General features: G+C 44.5%; 1 protein-coding gene across 1 annotated transcript in view; it reads right to left on the bottom strand.

Annotated features, from left to right (window-relative positions):
- The window catches only part of UVRAG (UV radiation resistance associated), a gene marked incomplete at its 5' end in the record, with an annotated part of 49,827 nt that extends 30,977 nt beyond the window's left edge, over positions 1 to 18,850 (bottom strand). Inside the window, 6 exons of the mRNA XM_042838232.1 lie at positions 12,113 to 12,278; positions 13,891 to 13,951; positions 14,523 to 14,610; positions 15,077 to 15,161; positions 15,855 to 15,981; positions 18,721 to 18,850. Coding sequence (XP_042694166.1) covers positions 12,113 to 12,278; positions 13,891 to 13,951; positions 14,523 to 14,610; positions 15,077 to 15,161; positions 15,855 to 15,981; positions 18,721 to 18,850 — 657 coding nt within the window. The remainder of the gene's footprint in view (positions 1 to 12,112; positions 12,279 to 13,890; positions 13,952 to 14,522; positions 14,611 to 15,076; positions 15,162 to 15,854; positions 15,982 to 18,720) is intronic.
- Positions 18,851 to 22,548: the final 3,698 nt, after the last annotated feature.

Raw genomic sequence — 22,548 nt, 5'->3', positions numbered from 1 at the left:
GCAAGAAAACAAAACCTTGAGAAATGAGCACATGCTACAAAAATCCCACCCCGCGTTACCCTGAGTGCGAAGCACAAACAGGAAAGGGATTCATTTCAGTTTCTACAATTACACTCAGCCAATCGTAGCAGGATTCAGATCTAAAGGATACCTTTCCAATTAAGGGTATAAAACTCAGTCAAGCTTGGCAGTAAAAGCACCATTAGGGACACAAGCTGTGTCTCTGTATACAACAGTATTTCATTAAGTCACCAGTAACAGGAAGCACGTATTCTGCTATTAGATACAGAGCTCTTTGATACACATCAGATAGAAGAAGTGGATAAAGCTGTTTTACAGCTCCTGCTACCATCTCCCACACAGCTGAAACGGTACAGATTAAGCTTTTCTCTTTATCAGGTTGGTCTTGGTGTGGGTTTCTTTTTTATTTTTGTCAGTTCATCACAATTCCGTCCTCTAACCTCCACTAATTAACCCTGAAAGACTCTAAACTCCATTTACATGAAAGACTCTAACCCTGAAAGACTGTAAACTCCAATTACATCCTCACGTCAGCACTTATAACGTCACAAGTCACATGAAAGCCTTGAAAAACATGAGTGAATGCCTTTGCATAGGCACATTTATGACATATAGAAAAACATCCCCAACTTTGATGTTCCTTTCTTTGTGTGCTATCTCACTTGCCCATTAAGGCTGGTCACAAGCAATAAACTTAAGGGACAGGAATCAGGACATTTTATACAGTGGTTCACCAAGCATAATTGAATACAACCTTAACTGCTGGCTCCCTGCATGAAATTGTTTCTGCCTCCTCCAAATAGCATGGCTGTAAGCTCAATCTCTTCCTTTGGCACGCGGCGTGTTGGCCTGCTGGGTAAGGTTATCGTTATCCTTGCTCAGAAATTACACTTGAAAATTACTCTTTTGGTCATTTTATAATCACAAAGCACTCAATAAAATGCAAGGTGGCGTGTGCCTGCTCACTGCACTCCAACATCTCCCTTCCTTGATTCCATTCTTTATGGTATTTTGGGGGGGGAGGGGTGAGAAGAGAAGATCACCAAGCTCCTGTAAAGCAGAACACAGACGCTTGATCTAAGATGAGAAATTCAAAGGATTAAGCGTGATGTATTTATTGGAAAGAAGAAAAAGCATGCCACCAGTGCCAGCTGCGTAACCACTAGATGAGACTGTTAGAAGTTACTATGTAGTAGCACAACCTGTCAACTTTAGGAACACCTTTACACAGACAAAGCCATCCCTTGGCATAGAAGTTGCACTCTTCCTCCTTCTGTCCTAGGGTCCCTCCTCAAGCATCTCTTGAAAGGTGATTTAAGAGGTTCCTGAAGATCAGAAGAAAGCAGTCATCACCCTCACGTCCCAGAAGAGCAATGCAAGAAGCTACCAGCTAAGCCCTGGGAAGGTGATGGAGAAAATAATCCTCAGACACGTCCAAACATCACAAACATTGAGTGAACAACAACCTGGTGGAGTTCAGTATGGGGAAATGGGGAAGGAAAAAGCCCAGCCACCAGTACAGGATGGGTGGGAAACAATCAACTGGGAAGCAGCTTGGCCCTGGTGGGTGCTCAGTTGAACAGAAGCCACCAACATGCCCTTGAGGCAAAGAGGACCAACAGCACCTCGGGTTAGGACAAGCATCACCAGGGATGTGATCCCTCCCGTCTGCCCAACTGCTGCTGAGATCACATCTGGAGTGCAGGGTCCAGTCCTGGCTCCCAACTACAGTCAGATATGGATGTAACTCAGGAAGTCCAGCAAAGGATCACAAGATGATGAGGGTTTCTATCACCTTATCTCAATGCTTTGAGCAAGTCTTGATCACTGTGGATGAGAAATAAAGAGCCCAAAATAACTTGCATCAACTTAACCAGCTTCCTAGAATTATGGACAGCAAAGCTTCTACCCTGTGCAGTTAGATTGCTCTTCACTCACGTGAACTCCTGGACTATTAGCCTTCATCAGCAAGCAGACTTCATAAAACAGCTCTAAGACAACCTGCACTTACAGCAGATATTCTGTTTCTGTATACAAAGTGCACAATGCTCAGCTGACACACGGCAGTAATAATTTCAACAGTGGCTCATAAAGAAGAGAGAGTTCAAGAATATTAACTTGGTGCAAGGAAAAAAAAAACACAACTTCAGTAGCTTATAACACACCAGCCCAATTTGGAGTTGTTTCTGTCTATTGTTTCCACTGCACTCAAGGCTGTTCTTGCTCCACAGGACACCTGACATGCCAGCAATGATACCAGCAGGGAAAAACACAAGGACTAATGGTGACAGAGGGAGCAGGGAGGCAGGCATCTGGAAAGGCAGCTTTGGGATCAATGACAATTGTGCCAAAGATGTGCAAATCAAGAAAAGGGTTTCACTCTGAATTCAGGTGAGCTCTGAGAGTGACCCAAACAGCACACAGTTTTAACCAGATGGTCAAAATATGCCTTAAAGATCCAGGATAAAACAGTAAGAGGATTTTCAATCTTGAAAGCTTATGTTTGTTTTGGAAGCGTCACATTTCACTCACATAATCCTGAAGGAGTGACAAAAGTAAAGCTCTTACGAATGCCTATGGTTAAAAGTTGTGTTTTATAAGACTGACTGCGATGCAAGTCAGATGGGCAGAGTAACCCAGCTGCACCACGCTGCCAAAATGGAGGCAAATCCACAACAAATTGCACAACATGCACAGGAGTTGCATTGTCAGACACACAGCTCACCTCCCCTTTCTGAACAAAACTTTTGTTCCTGTACTCATGGTACCTCAATGAGAGAACAGTTTCTTCCATAGTAAACCAGAAAAATGTCGTGGTTAGTGACTCCAATCATGCTCAAGACTTATACTAACACTGTTCCAGACCCAAAGTGTCAAAATGAGCTTTAGGGCCCCCTTTAACTGGGAACCAGTAAAAATAAGTTCACAGCAGTTACAAGGTGCTGTTTATCACCTCCGAGCGATTTCATTTCAGCAGAGCTTGCAACAGTTGGCAACCAACATGGTTTCATCTTAGCTGTGCTCCATCTATCCTGGTTGAGGGGGAGGTTCCCAAGTATAAGCATCCCCTCTCTACCTGGAATTCCCAAAGCAGATGTGAGATGCTGAATAAAGAACATTTCTGCTTAAACCTGGTCCAAGAAAGATTGCCATGGAAGCCATAAGGGAACAGGCTACTAAGAATCAGTGAGGAAACTCCTCACGTCCATCAGAGGCACCTCAAGTTCAAATCAGATCTTATTCCTAGCACTGAAATCTGTTGAGCACTGGATGCTACCTGTCACCGAGCAGCTCTAAGGGCAAAGGAATGCTGAGTTTCTGAAGTACTTCAGGTCGCTCAGTTTCAGTCTGTTTGCACAGAGAGGTTTTGCTTACAGGCAGTGAGCAAGCAAACTCAAAAGGAGGGACGTGAGGGGTTGAGGTTGGTGACTTTAGAGGTCTTTTCTAAGCTGAATGATTCTACCACCAAATGTACCCACTTCTAAGAAACTGGAGAGACGAATCAAAGCTTGCTCTCAAGTATCAGAACACAGATCAGCACGAGGCTAAAATCAAGAATCTCTAATTTCCTCGTCAACTGCCCACACAAATGGGTGAAACGAAATCAGAACTAGAAGGAGCGGTTCAGTGTGTGTCAACAGCTGGTGCTACTTCACGGCGCAGACTCCATCAGAAGGTTTCTAGAGCACTAAGCCTCATTAGATCCTCTCAAAAGAGCTGTGAAAGGGAAGAACAGAAGCCAAGGTTACAACGCTTTGCTCACAGTAACTCTGATGGGAAACTGTAACCCCAAGTCAGTCTTTTAAAAGAAAATGGACAAAAAGTCTACTTATTCCAAGTTAAAACTGCAAAACCAACACCTCAGCACCAACAGCAGACAATCCTGCATTCTTCCAAGACCTTGCAACACCTCACAAGCTATAAAAGAATCAGTCAGCTCCAACCTCTGCAGGAAGAAATACCATTATGATGGGTATTGCACTTTCAGGTGCACACCTACACTGTTAACAAGACTCCTTGGAAGCCACTGGTTTGGAGTCAGTCTTCACGCTGACTTTTCTTTTAGACTTTTTCTAACCTGGTATTTAAACTAGAAGCATCTTGGGTGTAAGAAGCATGCTGCTACACTTCTCATTTCAGCTTCCATGAGGTATAATCTAACATCAGCAAATGGCATTTTTCAATTTACAGGGAATGTAGGCAGGGTTCTGAAACTGTCAGCTCTGATTTAAAAGTCTTCCTATTTAAAAAGAAATTCAATATCCACATTTCCAGTCAGCGTGGAAAACTAACGGTGGCTGCTTGCCACCATTTCCACTCCAGCTGAAACACTAAGATGAACACAGTGTAAATGACAGAGCCATGTAAAATCAAGGCAGATTTTGATTTCCAGTTGAAACTGTGTTCTTGTCTAAAAACTGTTTGTGTTCTGGGGTCGGTGTGAGATGCGAAGACAGGAGCTTCAATGATCACCTTTTCTAGCTGCACCTGCCCAGAGGCCTGAAACCATTTCTGCTTGAAGTAGATCCTATGCTGTCTCTGCAGGAATGCAGCCCAGAAGCTGAGCAGCACCCCAGGAGACCACCAGCCACTGTCCCATATTTTTGGAAGTACCTGCTAAAAAACTTAAAAGCTGATTAGTCTGGTATGTGTATTTTAGATATTGTAAGCTTGCTCTGTTCTTTTTTTCTTAAACAATTCATATATAAAACTGCCCTGGTTATTCTACCTTAACCAATAAAAAGTTCCTTTTTCAGTTGATCTCAGTCAAACAATCATCAAGATCTCACTTAATTCCATATCCTGATGTGCATTTCTGAGCTAATCCTTAGTTGCTCTGCACTGCAGCTTCAGTTTTTGATGGTCGTGCAGTAAATCACAACAGGACTCCCGCTGCACTCAGATGTTAGCTGTTAGGCAAGCTGAAAGAATCTTTATTCCATCTCTTTCTTTCAGACCTCGAGCATCTCTCACCAATTCAAGTCCAAATACATTTTCAGTTGTGTTCTGTGATTTATGAACTCCTCCGTACCCGGAAAAACCACATACAGACCAATATATTGGTGGCCAATTCTTATTGTCCAGAGCCGCCTGTCTTTAATAGAAACTACTTTTAAAGTTAAAGAAATTGCTTCATTTAACTGCTTTCACCTGCTTTTACTTTCGTATCACGCCAGATGTTTTACGTCTGTTATTCTTTCTTCTGTTCAGTCTTTCTGCCACAGACCAAATGATACTGAAAGTCTCGCAGTTTAATCTCTATTTCAGAAAGCTCTTTGGGGAAGAAGCGAGCAAAATGAAGGTTTTACACATTGCATTTAATTGCTTTCCCTCGGCTGAAGCGTGGCACAATTATCTCGTTTGGAACCGGGTTAAACAACATTGATTTACATGCAAATGCAAATGCTTGAAGACCAGCACTGCAGGTAACAGTCCAAGAACACTGATGGTGGTGTGTGTTAAGACACCAAACAAATGCCCCCACCATTGGGGCTGCAGAACGGCTGCAGTGAGATGACTGTGCAGCACACTGACTTGGCAGCACACAGCTGAAACCTAATTATTCACTATTAAGGAGATAAAGAACTGGTGGGATTTCTGTGACTGCCACAGGCACTGCTGCTGCAATAGCAAGGAGTCATCCATCAGACCGAGAGAACAACTGTGCCTCACACAGCTCCACCAAAAGAGCAGGGCAGTTTAGAAACAGGCGAATTTCGAGCTTAAGTCCTTGGGTAGGATGACCTAACACGAGGAGAGAACTAAATCCAAATCCAGTGAAGGTAAAGAGTTGAAAAACAGAAAGTTCTTGTGCGATATGGCTGAAGCACAAGGATTGTACAAGAACAAGGTTTAAGTGTTTACCGAAGCTTAAGTTTCACCTTCGCCCCCTTTTCAGGGGCAGGCAGGGGAGGAAGGAGCAGTTTTCTCTTCAACCTCACCACTTACTATTTGCTCATCTGAAAGGAATGCTGCATCGAGAGGAGAAAGTGCTAGGGCTTTTCTCAACCAGAATAAAGCAAATCTTGAAAGCCTTTAAACTAAAACAGTGAGCAGGGCAAAGCAGGGCAACCATTGTCCAGCCATCTCGCTCTGAACCACTATTCCCCAGCACACTTCACATCAAGCATTGGGAGAGCTCATAGAACTACAGAATGGCTTGGGTTGGAAGGGGCCTCAAAGTTCCAAGCCCCTGCCACAGGCACAGGGCTGCCCACCACCAAAATCAAGCACTACATCAGGTCACTCTGGGCCCCAAACCTCCTTCCCTTCCAGATAAGATACACTGAGGTTTGATCCGCTTCAGAGCGGAGACTGGCACAGATCTTAAATAACTTGCCCAGCTGACTCTTGGTGGTAGGAACACGACTAAAATGCTGGAGCACAAACCTGCCTTCAGCACTCAGCTCCTCAGAGATGCAGCACAGAGCACTGTGGGTCCCCTTCATATCAAGCTGCCAGTCAATAGCACAGGTTGCAGATTCCCCTCGCTGTGACCAACAGCCTGCAAGGAACAGTTAATGAGTCTGCCAGCAAACAGCAGGATTAGAAAAGGCAAAAGTAAATTCACCAGGTGGGGACCTAAGCTGGAAATCAAATGGAATGGCAGTCAAAGGAATCACAAGTAGACGCTTTGTTTTGTTAGAGATGAGATTAAGACACAAATATGAATCATAGAGTAATCAAATCTGAATTCACTTATGCTTCTTAGTCTCTACTTGAGAGAAAACAAATACTTGTAAAACAAACCTGATGACAAAAATACAGACTGCCAAGGGAGAAAAGCGCTTCCCCATCCACACTTGACACAATGCAAAGAAAATTAGTTTAGTGGGAAAGAAAAATCTATTACATATTGGCAGCTCAACTGTATGAAGCATACTTGCAAAATGCCTATCTGGATAGCTCAACAGTGAGATAATCAAAAGCAGAAGCACTGCCATCTTTCTATTAAGCAGTGTAACTGCTGTGACCTTGCTCTTGGTGAATCACTTCAATATGTACAGGCTGTACGTAGGGAAAGAACCCAAAGACCCAGGTTATGAAAGTCTTGATAAGCCAGTTGCAAATTTATAAGTAGTAATGAAAAAAAATGAAGATATCTTTCTACTAGTTCAGCAAATCAGACTTTCACACACCTAAAGAGCTCAGCCAGCAATGTGTGCAACAAGCAACAAGGATGGGTTTCTGTTGATTGTGCATCTCTCTGACACACTGCAGCTTGAACCCAAGGCTTGCTGTGATGAATATCACACCATAAAGACTGACTGTATGGATAGAGCAGACAGCCTTGCTATCAGAGCTCTAAATCTCCCCGCCACGGAGGGATCGTTTTTAACCAGAGGACACTTGAAGGAGGTCAAGTCCTCGCTCCTTGAAAAATGAAGTAATGTTTTGAATAATAACCTCATCAGGAGCACAGAGTTCTAATGGGAGTAAGCAAAGACCAGTACATCTTCACAGAAACATGTTTCAGCTGTGGATGTCTGGGGGCGGTGGGCTCATCTACTGCAATAAGCAAACTCTGCTTTCTCAGCCTGGCTAGCAGCATGCACAAGCTGTCAAGCTCCCAGAGCCAGCGTTAATGTCATCTACGTTCATTAAAGAGCACCTGATGTCATTTATAATCTGTGCACCGTAACAGTGATGGCCCAACGAAGGCAAAAAGCACTATTTTTGGTGATCAAGAATAAAACAGCCCTGGATTCTAACTAAATATCCTCAAGAATGTGGAAGGCAGAAATAGCAGTTCAAGATAAGTTCATGGCAAAAAGCATTCTTTGAGCAACACAGTTGAACACTTAACACGCACTCAATCTACCACAAAGAATCAATTCTGCTTTGACAGCTATTAGATTTCTCAACAAACCATCTCCCTCCATCTGATTCCAGTTTGCCAAGATCCCCCTCCTCCCCTTCCCCCAGAGCTGCCATTTTATCAACCCTGCTGAAGCACCAAACGTGATTAAAGATTCCCCTGTCCTGTTGGATGAAGTTAGTATCAGTGTGAAGTTATTCTTCACTTGCCTGTGTCACAGCATTTCAGATGGCTGTGTTGCAAGTGGTTTATCTGCAGCTGGACACAAATAACCACCTCCTCTCCTTTTCAGCTTGCACATTCTTAGAAACAGCAGCATGAAGCACTCTTAGGTTGAGCTCATTCAATCTGTGCTTTCTCAGCACCCCAAGCACTGCCCACACGCCTGCTCAGCAAGGCTTTGCTCCTCTTGTTTGCAAATCCAGGTAGGTAACATGGAAGCACTGTTGTCACAGAATCAGCTTCGATGCCAGCTTTCCTTTCCTCAGGTCCAACAGGCAGAACTTCTCGCATCACAACTTGCTGGTCATAACTGAGACTGCTTGACTCAGTCCTGTGTGAGCCACACACAGTAAAATGGAAGCTTGCTTTATTAGTGCAAACAAGCTTGTCTTAAATGTAACCCCAGCCCACGGAATGAACTGCTCAAACACATGCATGTTAAAAGTACACCTGGCCTGACTACTCTAACTTCTCCATTTCTCTCAAGTTTGGCCTCTTAAACCAATTAAAAGCATCCCAAAACAAGCTAAAAACCCTGCAGGTTTAAATGGGATTCAATCAACAAAGCCATGCAAACACTTGAACGTTCACACAACTCTACGGTTCTCTGGCCAAGCATCCATCAGCTTTGGCTGTAAGTAAGATGCCTTGAGATGAACTCATGGCTGTTTTACATCCTGGAGGAACACAGAAGCGTGCTGAAGATCTGACAGCCATCCACATTTCATGTTGAATTACAAGGTGGCCTCATCCCACTGACCTGGTTCTAACGATTTGTGCCTCTGCTGCTTTACCAAGCGGACTAAGCAACAAACGAAATCAGGCTCTAAGCTCTTGGCACCTACAGAAATACAACTCATTTTAAGTCTATGTTATCGGATGTTAGAAGGAAATTCTTGACTCAGTGGATGTCCCATGTCTGGAGGCACTTGAGGCCAGGTCAGATGAGGGCCCTGGGCAGCTGTTCTGTGATACCACTTTCACTGCTATGTTGGAGCAATCTCATCAAAAGTGAAAAACGCAAATAGTTTGCCCAGGTTTGTCTCAAAGCTAGGAAATACTTCAACTGCTCAGTAATTATATACAAATCTTGATTACACTCACGAGACACAATGGGCTGACACAATGTGGTCTTGTTTGAGCTAAGCCTACATAAATGGCAGCACAAAATAGAATCATAGAATGGTTTGAGTTGGAAAGGACCTTAAAGCCCATCCAGTTCCAACCCCTGCAGTGGGCTGGGTGCCCCCCACCAGCTCAGCTGCCCGGGGTCCCATCCATGGCATTGGGTATCTCCAGGGATGTGGCAGCCACAGCTGCTCTGGTATTCTATACTTAAAACTTGAGTCACGTGAAGCTTCAACTACAAAACACAGAGAGTAATTAGAGCCTTGAGGCAGCACAGAAGCCAAAAGACTCTCAAACAGATGCGTAAGTACACACAACTGTAATCAAACAAACAACAAGACCAATATCCTTTGAAAAGATTCAAACAGAGATTCAGATAGAGCAAAAAGCAGTGTTCACCTTGCAAGATGTTTAGCTTACATCAGCATTTCAAGACAAGACCTGAGACTATCTAAAAATAATACGGCAAAGGCAGCACCACCAACGCAGGCAGTTACTCAAAGCATGTCTTATTCCACACAGCATTTCTTATTTTGCTACAAATCAGAAGCTATGCCTTATTTAAAACTCCGGGAGCAGGCTAACAGAACATTAAATGCAGGACTTGACAGACAGCATCAGAACAGTCATCACCAGTTCACTTTCAGCATTCTTACCACGTTTATGAAAACAAGATGAAGTGTTTCTACTCCACAGTGCCAAGGAATTTAGGTAGCTTATTTAGCAAGGGTGTTTGTTTGCCACTGGAAGGAACTCACTGCTGTGCTAAGCAGCTTCAATTTGGGAGTTCTGTATTCAGAGCTTTTGGAAGGGGTGCTGCTTCCTCTTATATGTATGATGCACTCTGAAGATGCTGAAAGGGACCAGGAAGCCATAAATACAGCCTTTTAGTAGTGCCCAAATGCATTAATAGGATACAGAGGGAACAGGTATTGAGTAGATAATAAATACCAGCACCTCTGCAATTGCAAAATATCTACAATACCTGCCAGTGGCATACAGTAATGGGGCTGGATGCAGGAGAGATGCTAACCACAGCCCCCTGCTGTGTGCATGCTTCAGTGCCAGCAACTAGAACCATAGAAGACCCCAAGTTGGAAGGGACCCATAAGGATCACCGAGCCACTGCTCAAGGGCAGGTTACTGAAACAAAGAAATGTAATCATGTTAATTGCTGTGCTCCATTCAGTTAGGAGCAGGTGAGAAACACGAGCTATCAGACTAGAAGGAAAAGTGCAAGTTAAGACAGTTGAGGTTTCCTATAGCAACTCAAGTCACCTGAGAGTTTGCAGGGACTGGCTCCCCAATAGCAGGGCAGAGAAGATCTCAGGCAGGAGTTAATCCTGAAACAATCTTACAGAACACAGGTAAACAGCCCAATAGGGATTAATACACTTAGCTGAACCTTCTCCTTTTCAGAAACCTATTGTGAAATACAGCACTGAGTCCTGGGGGTTTGGAAGGCTGGAGCCTCAAGGACTAAAACCTTCCACTTTGTCTCAGACAACAGGAAATTGGTTTAATCTTCAGACACCCACACACAGGCAGCTCTATTCCTCAAATTTGTTTTCCAGACAGAAACATTTCAGCTTGCTGCTCTTCTAAATGAGATGTATGGAGGGGATTTACATATGCTTAGACGACAATTCTTAATAGAACATTAATGTGTTTGTGTAAGTTATCCAGGAAATGTTTGGGCAAGTTATTAAACTGGTATCAAAAATCATATGCAGGACAACTACTGCAATCCATATTTTATCTTGTCAGAACAGTAAGACCTCAGTGACAGCTTAATTCTGAAGGCAAATTACCTCTGCTGGCCTGCCAGAAGTTACTGAGCTTCAAAAAGAAATCGGATGCTTCAAGAATCCCAACCCTCCCAACTATGCACAACATGGAAAGACCCTTCCATCTTGATTGAACTATCAGGAAATGCTGCTAAAACACTACAATGCTTCCATTGTGTGCATCCAAAGAGAAGGTTTTGTGTTCTGAATCAGGAAATACAGACAGCTATTTTCCCCCAGCCGTTTCCTTTGCTCCTTTTTCAAACGTTACAAGTGGGAAGAAAAAAAAAAAACCACCACATAAGGAAGTTACTGGTGCTGCAAACCTGACTTTGCAACTGTTTGCAGGCACAGAGGATCAGAGTGGAGCAGCTGGCCTCCCACAGCTGGTCAGCGCCGCATTCCTTTGAGCTGCAGGCTACAAAGCAAAGCTTAGGCAGTAATTGTCACTGCTTTCCTAAGGAAGCACACAGGTGCAGAGACAGTGAGAAAACAGGCAGAGAGCCAAAAGGCAAGAGAAAACACTCAGGGTGGATTTAAGGACAGCAAGATAGTTTTCTAGCAGCACAACAATAGCCGAGGTGCGCACTGAAGGTCAGTGAACACAGACCAGATGAAAACCTCTTCACTGAGCACTGATTCATTAGTAGGTAACAATCCATAATGCTCTTTTCCTACCTGTTCAAAATCCCCTGTGTTAAAGAAAGCTGTTTATTTCATTGCAAGCACTGCAATACAGCAGCACTGGCAGCCTCACTAAAGGTTATGTTATAACTTCTGTTACGTGCATTTCATTCCCATAGTCAGAAAGAACACAAGAAGGTGAGCTTTTCCATCAGAACCCACAGCTTACCTACCAGGCACACTATTCAGGTTTTGCTGTCATTATCAGATGCCTCATCAACAGCATCTGCCTGCCAAACGACCCCAGATGACAAAGCTGGACTAACTACTGTCAGATCACAGCATTTGGACACCTGAAACTCAAAAGTACTGTCGCAAAGCTACTGAAGACTGCAACAAATAACTTCAAGATCAGTAACCCAGCTGAGCACACAGGACTGCTCGAGTTCAGGTGTGCTTTACTGCTGACCTGTTGCTTTGAAGCAAGCAGTACATCTGGTGGCATACTTACTCTCTCTCTTTCTCTGTCAGTTTGTCGTTGATGTTATCTTTGATTGTAGACCTGGAGCCCTTGTGAATTATGGGATACCTGAGTGGCACTTGTAAGAAGTAGGAGATCATTGAAACCAAATGAGCGGTGTAGCCCAGGGCAACAGCGATGCTTCCGTCATCTTTTGCTGTGAATGATAAAAAGAACATTAAATAATCCATTGAATCTCCATGCAGACTCAGCACAAGTTCATCCTCACTGCTCAGCAAACAATATAATTGAGGAAGTTATCAGAAGTTATAGCTTAAGAACAGATGCAAGTGAAGCCAACGGACTGCTTTACAATTCTTTGCAGTTCACCATTTGTTCCTTTTATTAAATGCCTCTTCTACTAAATAGCTGATGGGGTGTCCTCCCTTCAATTTTACCCTTTCAAAGCTAAAAATTTCTTTTCCTTTCTGTTTTGCTTTGTTGTTTTTTGGGTTTTTTTTTTCATGATTTCTCCCCTTTCTTTGCAAGAGAACACCAATATAAACAGCATAACAACCAGCCCTGGGCAATCAGCTAATCTAAGTTCCTCTAATAAAGCTTTTAATGATGCTCAGCACCTCCAGCATCACACTGACCCCTAGAACAAGAGAGGCTACAGGGCTATTAGACAGTTAGCTGCTTTTCAAATGTAACTCCCTATTTCATTAACTTCAGTGTTTAGCAATTCTTCCCAGTAATACAGTATTCCTAGAGCCTATGATATAAGGAGTTAATCGTTCTTTCAACGAGGAGTTAATATCAGAGCACTGAGACAGGACAAAAGATGCACAGCACTGCCTTCCCATGAATTGCAGGCTGGTGGCCCTGCCTGCAGCAGGAGGGTAGGAGCTTCACGATCTTTGAGGTTCCCTCTAATCCAAGCCATTCTGTGATTCCTTTAAAGATTATGCTTCATTAATTGGGCATTTAATAACGCACCAATCAGTAGCACAAATTAGTTCCTACCATCTCACGATTGAAGTTTTTGCCCCAGAAATCATATATGCCTGGCAGAGTGAACAAGCACTGGGAACAAGAAATTCAAGGGAATTTTCATAGGATCATCACAGAATGGCTTGGGTTGGAAAGGACCTCAAGGATCACGAAGCTCCAACCTCCCACCACCACCAATGCAGGGCCACCAACCTCCACGTTTCATAGCAGCCCAGGCTGCCCACGGCCCCATCCAACCTGGCCTTGAACTCCTTCAGGGATGGACGGGGCATCACAGCCTCTCTGGGCAGCTGTTCCAGCACCTCACCACTCTCATAGCACAGAACTTCCCCCTGATACCCAACCTCAACCTTCCCTCCCTTCAACTCCACACCATTTCCCCTTGTCCTGCTGTTATCTCCCCTTTCCAAGAGTTTAAGGCAGTTCCAAATCACATCCAACACCTGCAGATGAATGCACACAGCCACCTGTATGACCGTGACACAGGCAGGTGTGTGTTTGCTTCTGCAAAAAGATGATGTCAGAAGCTACAGCAGAAGCTTGCTTGTAAAATACTGCCATACCATGGCAGGTAGTCAGGCAGCTTTGAAGTCATATTTATGTGCATCACCATTTAAACTCAAGATACAGAGGCACTGTTCTGAGGGTCAAACTACCATTGCATTAGCAAGGAATTAGGACCAAATACTGAGCAAGTTTTCTTCCACTCCACACCTTTCCAATCAGAAATGCAAATCCTTCACTGTTGCCATCAGTTTACTTAATTTTATTGAGTTTGGAAGCAGCTGTGAGAAGTGAATTAAATATCCAGCTACCTTGAAAGTCTTCAGAGTTCGGAAGCTTGACTCCACAAACAAAGTAATCCTTTTGGTCATTCTGCAAGTTTAGAAACAAAGTGAGAATGGGACAACGACAGCCAGAAAACAGAAGCCTACACAAAACCCAGAGACAACAAAGCACATCTTGTAAAGACAAACTGAACACCCAATGACACCCAGACAGACTGAGGTAACGTTTCAGTCCACATCTCAAGTAATTCAGAAATAAATGGGTTTTCTGTTTTCTGAAGAGGAAGAGCTCTATCTTAATGCAGTGCACAGAAAGGCTGAGGAGCTCTATATTTTGACATCTGGTTTTGTGAGCCCCGTTAGAGTGAAGCTAGCCTACTGCCAGGGTTGCTTTATACACTTATACAGGAAGTGGCAAGTATCCATTAAGTTATAGTTACATTCTACTCTTAGAGTGTAGATTATTTGAGAGATGCTGGCATAAGTCCTCTCCGTGTGAGGTTTACAGCCTGAGGCCCAAATCCAAGAAAAAGCTGTAAAAAGCAGCACGTGAGTGGAGGGGAAGCTTCATCCTGAAGAAAACAGAGGCTTGGTTTGCTGCAGGTATGAGCTTCCTGTTTCTTACACCAAGCAGAGATTTGAGATCACCCGAAACATACCAGGTCAATAGGGTAGATGTAGGACAGCTCTGAGAGCAACTGCTTGCATCGAGCGGTCTGCTGGGCGTTGGTCTTCAGGAACAGTTCTCTTTGGGGAAAAAGAACCCCGAATCATTACCTTCTTCAAAAGCTTCCAATAAATACCAGCACCCATCACCTTTCCCACACCTTCCCAAGTATCACCCCCCCTTCCCTCAGCAAAATACCTGCATTAAGATAAACGCAGGAGACAACGCTAGCTTTTTGTCAGCTGTCTCTCTTACCACAGGCACGTTTTGACTATGACAATTAACTGTTATGAAGCAGTGCTTCACCCAAATTGGCAGGAAAGTCCTAGGGTGCAACAAAGCATCTTTTTCTACACTTGCTACCGTTCATTATCACTTCTGCTTTCCAGGAACTGGAGCATCTCTTAAAAGAAGCAGTGACAGCAGGAAGAAATCTGCACCACAGATGTCCCTTTTAATGCCTTGCTCTCAAACCTGCACTTCCTTTCCAATTGCAGGCAAGTGGGGAAGAAAAAAAAAAAAAACCCAAACCATGGGTCCTTTTACCTCTTTGAAGTGCATTCTTTTCTTAATTCATGCAGGGATTCATTACGCTCTTGATGCTTCTGATACTCAGCCTCAAATGCATTTCCTAAGCAATAAGAGGAATCAGGAAACAAGAACAAGCAGTACTGAAGATTTTCTTAGTTATCATCAGTATCTAACCTTAAAAAGTCCAAGTGTTGGCACTGACCCTTTCATTTACTCCCAGGTGCTCATTTTCTGTGTCATGCTGCCAAATTGGGGAACTGCAGTGTCACTCTTCATGCCCTATACAACATCCAACAGCCAAGTGCAGCCTACAAAACCTCATTCTCTTTTAAGACCTGTTTCCTCCACAGCCACTGTGGCAGCATAATTTAGTTGACATAGCTTAAACACAGCCAGAATTAACTGGAATTTCAGAAAAACCTCTCCACCAAGATCAGACATCCATGTTAAACAGCTGCTGGTGAGCTCTGAAGGCACAACCATGTAGCATTTCACCACAGGACACTTTCAGTGCAAAAGAAAAGGCCAAAGTGATTAAGCATTTCACCTTTTACTTGCTATAGAAGCTACTAAGGATGATTTTTGTCTTGTAACACTTAGAATAGGATCCTAGTCACAGGCTCAAAAACATCCTTCATGGCATTAAAATATACTTGCATGGTACCAGTGCTACTGCTTACTGCACTACAGAGCAGCTCTTCTGATTTCTTCCAGGAAATTTTAGCACAGCTTTAAATCTCTTCTGTTCAGATTATGAACACCTGCAGCAAAGCAGTAACATCTGTATGCTCACCTTTGTCATGTAAAGTATTCTTTTCCTTATGTAACAAAGCTACTTCTTGACCAAGGGCCTTCCTCTGCCTCTCCAGTTCGTTACGCAGCACCAGGATCTTCAACTGTAAACATTCACTCTCCTTTTTCTTGTGGAAGAAGAATAAAATAGGTGAAAAAGTAGTAAAAGCAACCTACTTATTTTTCAGTTTTTCCTCACGTAGGTAAATCCCTGGAAGAGGTGACAAGAAGAAACAGAACAAGACCAGCATCTAACAGAGAAAAAGATGAGGCAATAAATAACCACATGTAATAGATTACGAGGGACCAAAGTCATTTCACTGCTTTGGAAGGAGAAAAACTCAGCTGTGCTTGCTTGTCCTGCAGGATCCATCTCCTCTCCTGCGCTCTGCGATGCAACCCAGCCCAGGGCAGAAATCAGAAGATGAAGGAGAGGCAACAGGAAAGTCCCCCAGGACAGACACGTGGATGCTAACAGCAGAGCAGTGAGAGCACAGGAAGAATTCCCTGGCAAAGGGTTTGGTCACAGGAGGAAGGTGAGTAATGAGGAGTCTATGCCAAAGCCAGGCAGGAGGCTGGAAAAAGGCTGGAAATGTCTGAGCTGCACTATTAAATCCCATCCCAGCCTCAGTGTGAGGAGAAAAAAAGGATACAAAAGAACATAGAGTAGAGAACAGACTGTGTCATTATGCAGTTACATTAGAAGGATTCCCATCTTCAAAGTTTTAAGGATTTATTTCCTCTACATACTTGTCACTTTCTGCATCTTTAATAGAATCAGTTTTTTTCCTTTGAGGCATTCTCTTCACTAGGAATTGATGCTGCTGTCAGCACAGCAAAGCAGAGTTTTCTACTACGAGTGTGCTTTCAGTTCCAAATGCTGGTTGAGAACAACCATGAGCAGAGGGCTGCAGGGCTCCCCTTCAAAGATAGGCTGAGGGAGCTGGGCTTGTTCAGTCTGCAGAAAAGAAGGCTGCAAGGTGACCTCATTGCAGCCTTTCAGTACCTAAAGGAAGCCTACACACAGGAGGGGAATCAACTCTTGGAAAGGGGAGATAACAGCAGGACAAGGGGAAATGGTTTGAAGTTGAAGGAGGGAAGATTGAGGTTGGATGTCAGGGGGAAGTTCTGTGCTATGAGAGTGGTGAGGTGCTGGAACAGCTGCCCAGAGAGGCTGTGATGCCCCGTCCATCCCTGGAGGTGTTCAAGGCCAGGTTGGATGGGGCCCTGGGCAGCCTGGGCTGCTGTGAAATTGGGAGGTTGGTGGCCCTGCATTGGCAGTAGGGGTGTTGGAGCTTCATGATCCTTGAGGTCCCTTCCAACCCAAGCCATCCTATGATCCTATAATTCTATAACTAAGGATAGATTCAAAATGGAAAAGAGAACCTGCAATCCAGCCCTAGCCTGGACAGAGCCCCTAACCCAAGGGCAGCCCTGAGCACGTGCCACCAGGCACTGCCACACCGTAGGACTCAGCCAGCTTTCACTTCTTCCAAGCAGCCAACGAGGACAATCCTTAACACTGTGTGAGAAAGAGGCAGCACTGTACTGAGCTCTTCCCTCTGCCTGTTTGCCTCAGTTACACACTCAGGAGCTCAGGCTCCTGCTTCAAGGCTCCAGCAGGAAACGTGACTCAGTCTTAAGGAATGAAACCATAGTTCATGCATTTCTACAGAGGAACGGAATCCCAGGAAGAGTTTTGACTGTTGAACAAAGCAAAAGTGGGTAATTATTTCCTTGTATTATAGATCATTTTACTAAGAAGCTGCACCACGTGCCATGCTGTTGTCAGTTTTGGTTTTAATGCTCTTCACGTAGTCGCGCTCGCAAATTTATTAAGGAAAAGCTTTTGGAAGGAGGGACAAGGAGATTTATAACCAGAAAGATAAGATGATAAAGATGATTAAAAGCCTTTTAACAGCCAGGATACCAGCAGAAGGCCAATAAGCTTCAGGATGGAGTTAAATTGCTCCTAAGGGAGTTGAAGTTGTCTACAATGCAACGCTGCAATCAGTTTTTTCTCCCCATTTTCACACTTTGTCAAGCCCTAAACACAGTTTGGCACTTTGTGAAATTGAGTATTCTCAAAGCAAAATCCATCTTCTAAAGTTTACATCACAGAAGTTGCTTTTTCCTCCTATACAAGGCACCAGATGCAAACCACTTGAGCACCAGCACGATCTTCTAAATTTGAGCTATTCTGTTCTGCAGACTCGTTGCTTTGACCTGAGTCAAAAGACTGAGATCCTTCTGGGCACAACCTAAAGCAGGTGCCAGTATATTTTTAAGGGGAAGGCAACAGGTCAGGCAAAACAAACTGCCAAAAGCTATTACAAGGTCCAGTACAATTCCTGCTTAAAATTAACATGTCACTTGAGCAACAGCTTTCGCATGAATTCCATTCACCCAAAGGGAGCAGGTTGGAAAAAGATGCAGACAGCAGATTCACCTCACTCTAAATCCATCACAAGAACCCATCAGGAGTTACTTGAAGAATTAAAGTTCAGTTTTCCTGATAAACTTCTTATGTATATGATAGTGACAGGACAAGGGGGGATGGTTTTAAAGTGAGACAGGGGAGGTTTGGGTTGGATGTGAGGAGGAAGTTTTTGAGCCAGAGGGTGGTGAAGCACTGGCACAGGTTGCCCAAGGAGGCTGTGGATGCCCCAAACCTGCAGGCATTCAAGGCCAGGCTGGATGTGGCTCTGGGCAGCCTGGGCTGCTGGTTGGTGACCTGCACACAGCAGGAACAGGTTGGATGAGCACTGTGCTCCTTTGCAACCCAGGCCATTCTATGATTCTATGATTTCCTGCTCAAGTTTTATGCTTCTACAGCATAGAATAAGGCTTTAAGTAACCAAACTTACCAGTTCATTGCTTGTAGATGTGCATCTCAGCTTTTCTTCTATCTCCCTTCCTATTTTCTGAACGGTTACCTGAGTCTGTTTAATTGCACACTGGGCTCTGTGAAGCCTGTAAAGAGAAGAGAAATCACAGCTGTGTTAGAGGTTTCTCACTGCTCCTAATGGTGAATGCACCAGGCACATCGAAGCCAGCAAGGCAAGAGGAACTCAGATTGCCACCTCCTGTTGAAGAAAACACAGAAGAAAGCAATGGGAAAAGGCAGATCTAGGAGTCATTAGCACCCTGAAACTAACGAGCACGGATTGGAAATTAGCATATTTCTTGGAGGAAATGAGAATCAATGTGAAGACACAGAACTTGTGGTGCAAGCCCAGGTGCACTCTTCCCAATCAGGGCTCTGCAATTAACTCCTCCTTTTGTTAAGATGCTATTCATGCTGCTGCAGTAAGAGCTCACCTAGGGTCTGCTCAGAACAGTAAAACAGTGGGCAGTTACCCATTGCATTAAGCAAATGCTTTGCCAGGCTGTTCTCACACGGGCTTTAATGACCACCTCTGCTCAGCCAAAATTAAAGGTTTCTGTCCCTTTGAAGGAAAGGTGAATTTTACTGAAGGATTGTTACACATCTGCTGTGAGCCAAGGACCAAAGCACAACAGCACAGCAGAGAAGAGGCTGCTCAGCTCCTTCCTTTTACAGCCTCTAATTCCTTTAGATTTAGGAGCAATGGAGGCACAGCTACGTAAAGCTTCAGGTTAGCAGCTTCCAATGGCCTGCTGCAGTGAGGCCAAGATCTCCAGGCCACATGCTTCAACCACGAGTTATCACAAAGCACTGCTTCTCACACCACCTTCCAGCATCCCAACTTCACTCTGCAGCATCTATGAGGAATCACTTTCATCAGTGTGAGGACAGCACCTAACCCAGCTGAGCCCAGCAAACCAGCACACAAGAGCCAAGTTTCTGAAGCCTACAGCACCAGTTCACCCATGGGATTGGTCTCACAACCCTGTTGGAGGCATAAGACCTCTCAAAAATGTGTATTTCCTATTTGGAACTGCCTTCCCACCTTCCCCAGCAGAATCTAAGTCTCCTACCCAACAGTTTCCAGCCTGCCCCATTCCAAAGGTCTGGAACGTTTTCTTTCCAGACGTTAGAAATTCTTACTCAGGGCTAAGAGCAATGACAGAATGAAAGGTAAATTCCCCTTTCTCTCCTCTTCATCTGATATGATTATGGGAAGAACACCGTTAGGCACTCAGTGCAGCTCAGCCCCGCTTGCTGCAACGCTCCCACAGCAAAATCCCACTGCTGGGGTTGGTTTACCCATCAAAGGAGCATTCACCAAGCTAACAGACTGTCAGAGGTTTGTTTGCCACATCTGTGCTCAGCTGAAGAACCTGCAAGTTTTATAACAGCCTTGAGTCCCACCCACACCCGAGACTGAGGAACAAACAGCCACCAAAGGCTGACTCTTAAACCAGTACAAACTATAGGACACCCCAATTTGATGAATCCCTGTCTAGAAGGGTATTCTCAAACTAGAGGCTGCTGCACAAAACAGTTCAGCAACTGCCTGGTTTTAATATGGATTTGGTTTTAAGCCAAAGATCACCTTGTCATTTCTTGCAAGAGAAAGAGATGCTACAGTTCAACCTGGCTGCCTCAGAGTCAGATGCTGCCACTTGCACTGAGTCAAGCAGTATCAGCAAGCCTTCATCCTTGCTCCAGTTGTCCCAAGAGCTTCAAAGCAGTAACAATAAGGTCACAGTCACACCTGCAGCTGGGCCATCCGAGATTAAAACTGCAAGGACTTCACAGCACAAAGGCAGCAATAGGCAGAACTCTCCTCTCCCCAGCTAAAAGAGCCCCTACCTGCACCCACATGGAAACCTGTGGTCACCCAACTGCAGGAATGCAAACTAAGCCATGAGAACACCAGCATGGAGACTCTGCCCATCGGCTCCACGTGCACAACAGACCTCAGTGAAGTCAACGACGACTGCACCAACGCACAGAACACCAAACGCAGGCCATAAATCTGGATTAAAATTTAGATATAATTAATGGAGATGAAGTTCAATGCTAATAGACCACATCTTGTTTCCATTTCTCATCTGCACAACACGGCCAAAGCTAGAGCCTAAAGTTAGCACAGTGTGTGCCTTGAGTACAATCCAAATGGGTTTAGTAATTGACAGCTACAAGCCAACTGATGGCAATAACCTACGCGCTATCAGCCAACGCAGGATTCTTCCTAGATCATTTAAGTGATTTTTATTATTATTTATTATTAAAATTAGCACTTACACAGCACTTTAAGAGCTAATTCAGAGCTCTGAGAGGCTCTTGGCCTGCCATCAAATTCCCATCGATGGTCAGGGAAGCCAAGACAGCTACAGCAGAAACTCAAGCCTCCTTAAAGAGAGATCTTAGCCAACAGCGTCGTCATTGCAGCGTCCCTGCAGCAGCTCACAGCCACGGTCAGCCAGCAGCAGAGTAACAGGAACGTAACTTTGATAGATTTACTGCTGTTGTTTGGGGTCCTGAGAGCTGCTGTGCAATTGCCTGAGATCAGGTGAGTTGCACAATGCTGCTGGGAATGCAGTGAGGTGAAAGCAGACATCAAAATCCCTCACTGGGGAGGCCACCCTAATACAGTTTGGAAGGGGAAATGCATGAAGCTGTTGTTCTCCTTCCATTCTCATACCACGGGCTTTCTGAGACTCTGCAGAAAATGGAAGTATTCTTTTATCTGAGGGAAGAGAGAGAAGGGGAATAGATACAAAAACATCAGTCATGTACTGTAATTTAAAGGCAACAAAAACTGCATCTACATCATTGCTTTAAGAAGAACCTGCAGGCAAAAAGTCAACACCTTCACTGCTTGCTGGTTCCTGAACTGATGAAACCTGGGCTCACAGGGGCATTCATAAATGGTCTGAGTTGGATAGAGCCACTAAAGGCCATCTGGTCCCACTTGCTGCAGTGCACAGGGACACCCCCAGCTCCATCAGGTGCTCAGAGCCTCATCCTGTCTGATCCTCAGCATCTCCAGGGAAGGGGCACCCCCACCTCTCTGTGAATTTCTCTGGGCACCACATCTCTGAGCATTTCTCCAATGCTTCTCAAGTGTTTCCTCTCCCTCCCCCCAAAAAGTACCTTTCAGCTTGGCTTTAAGATCTGAAATCATTCTAGTACTCAATCAGTGTTCTGCCAATAAAAAGCTGAGTCGTTTGATATCTTTGAACATCTTTAAGGTTGAATTTGGTGTTCTGGAAATTAACTCAACCTGGGTACAAACCTGGGAAAAAAAACCTGTCCAGTTTTGAACTTCTTCACTATTACATGACTTGTTAGCAAGGACGTTCTAGTCTTGTTAACACAATAAAGCAGTTTTCCCAACTTCCCAAAGACGGCACAGCACAAGGGGTCCAACTTAACTTTCACAGCCTGGGAACATGCTGTGATGCCATGTTTGTCCTCTTCCAGTTTGCACTGTACAACTGCACAACTTCACTTGAAGCTTCGTCTGAACCACACTTCTTTCACTCTGCTGTATCATCATAGAATCACAGAATGGCTTGGGTTGGAAGGGAGCTCAAGGATCACGAAGCTCCAACCCCCCACCAATGCAGGGCCACCAACCTCCATGTTTCATAGCAGCCCAGGCTGCCCAGGGCCCCATCCAGCCTGGCCTTGAACACCTCCAGGGATGGACGGGGCATCACAGCCTCTCTGGGCAGCTGTTCCAGCACCTCACCACTCTCATAGCACAGAACTTCCCCCTGACATCCAACCTCAATCTGCCCTCCTTCAACTTCAAACCATT

The sequence above is a fragment of the Centrocercus urophasianus genome, unplaced genomic scaffold, assembly GCF_019232065.1.
Source record: "Centrocercus urophasianus isolate 14NV4802_14NV808 unplaced genomic scaffold, USGS_Curo_1.0 seq_74, whole genome shotgun sequence".
NCBI lineage: Eukaryota > Metazoa > Chordata > Aves > Galliformes > Phasianidae > Centrocercus > Centrocercus urophasianus.
The sequence above is the reverse complement of the archived record's forward strand: the minus strand, read 5'-3'. Positions and strand labels throughout refer to the sequence as shown.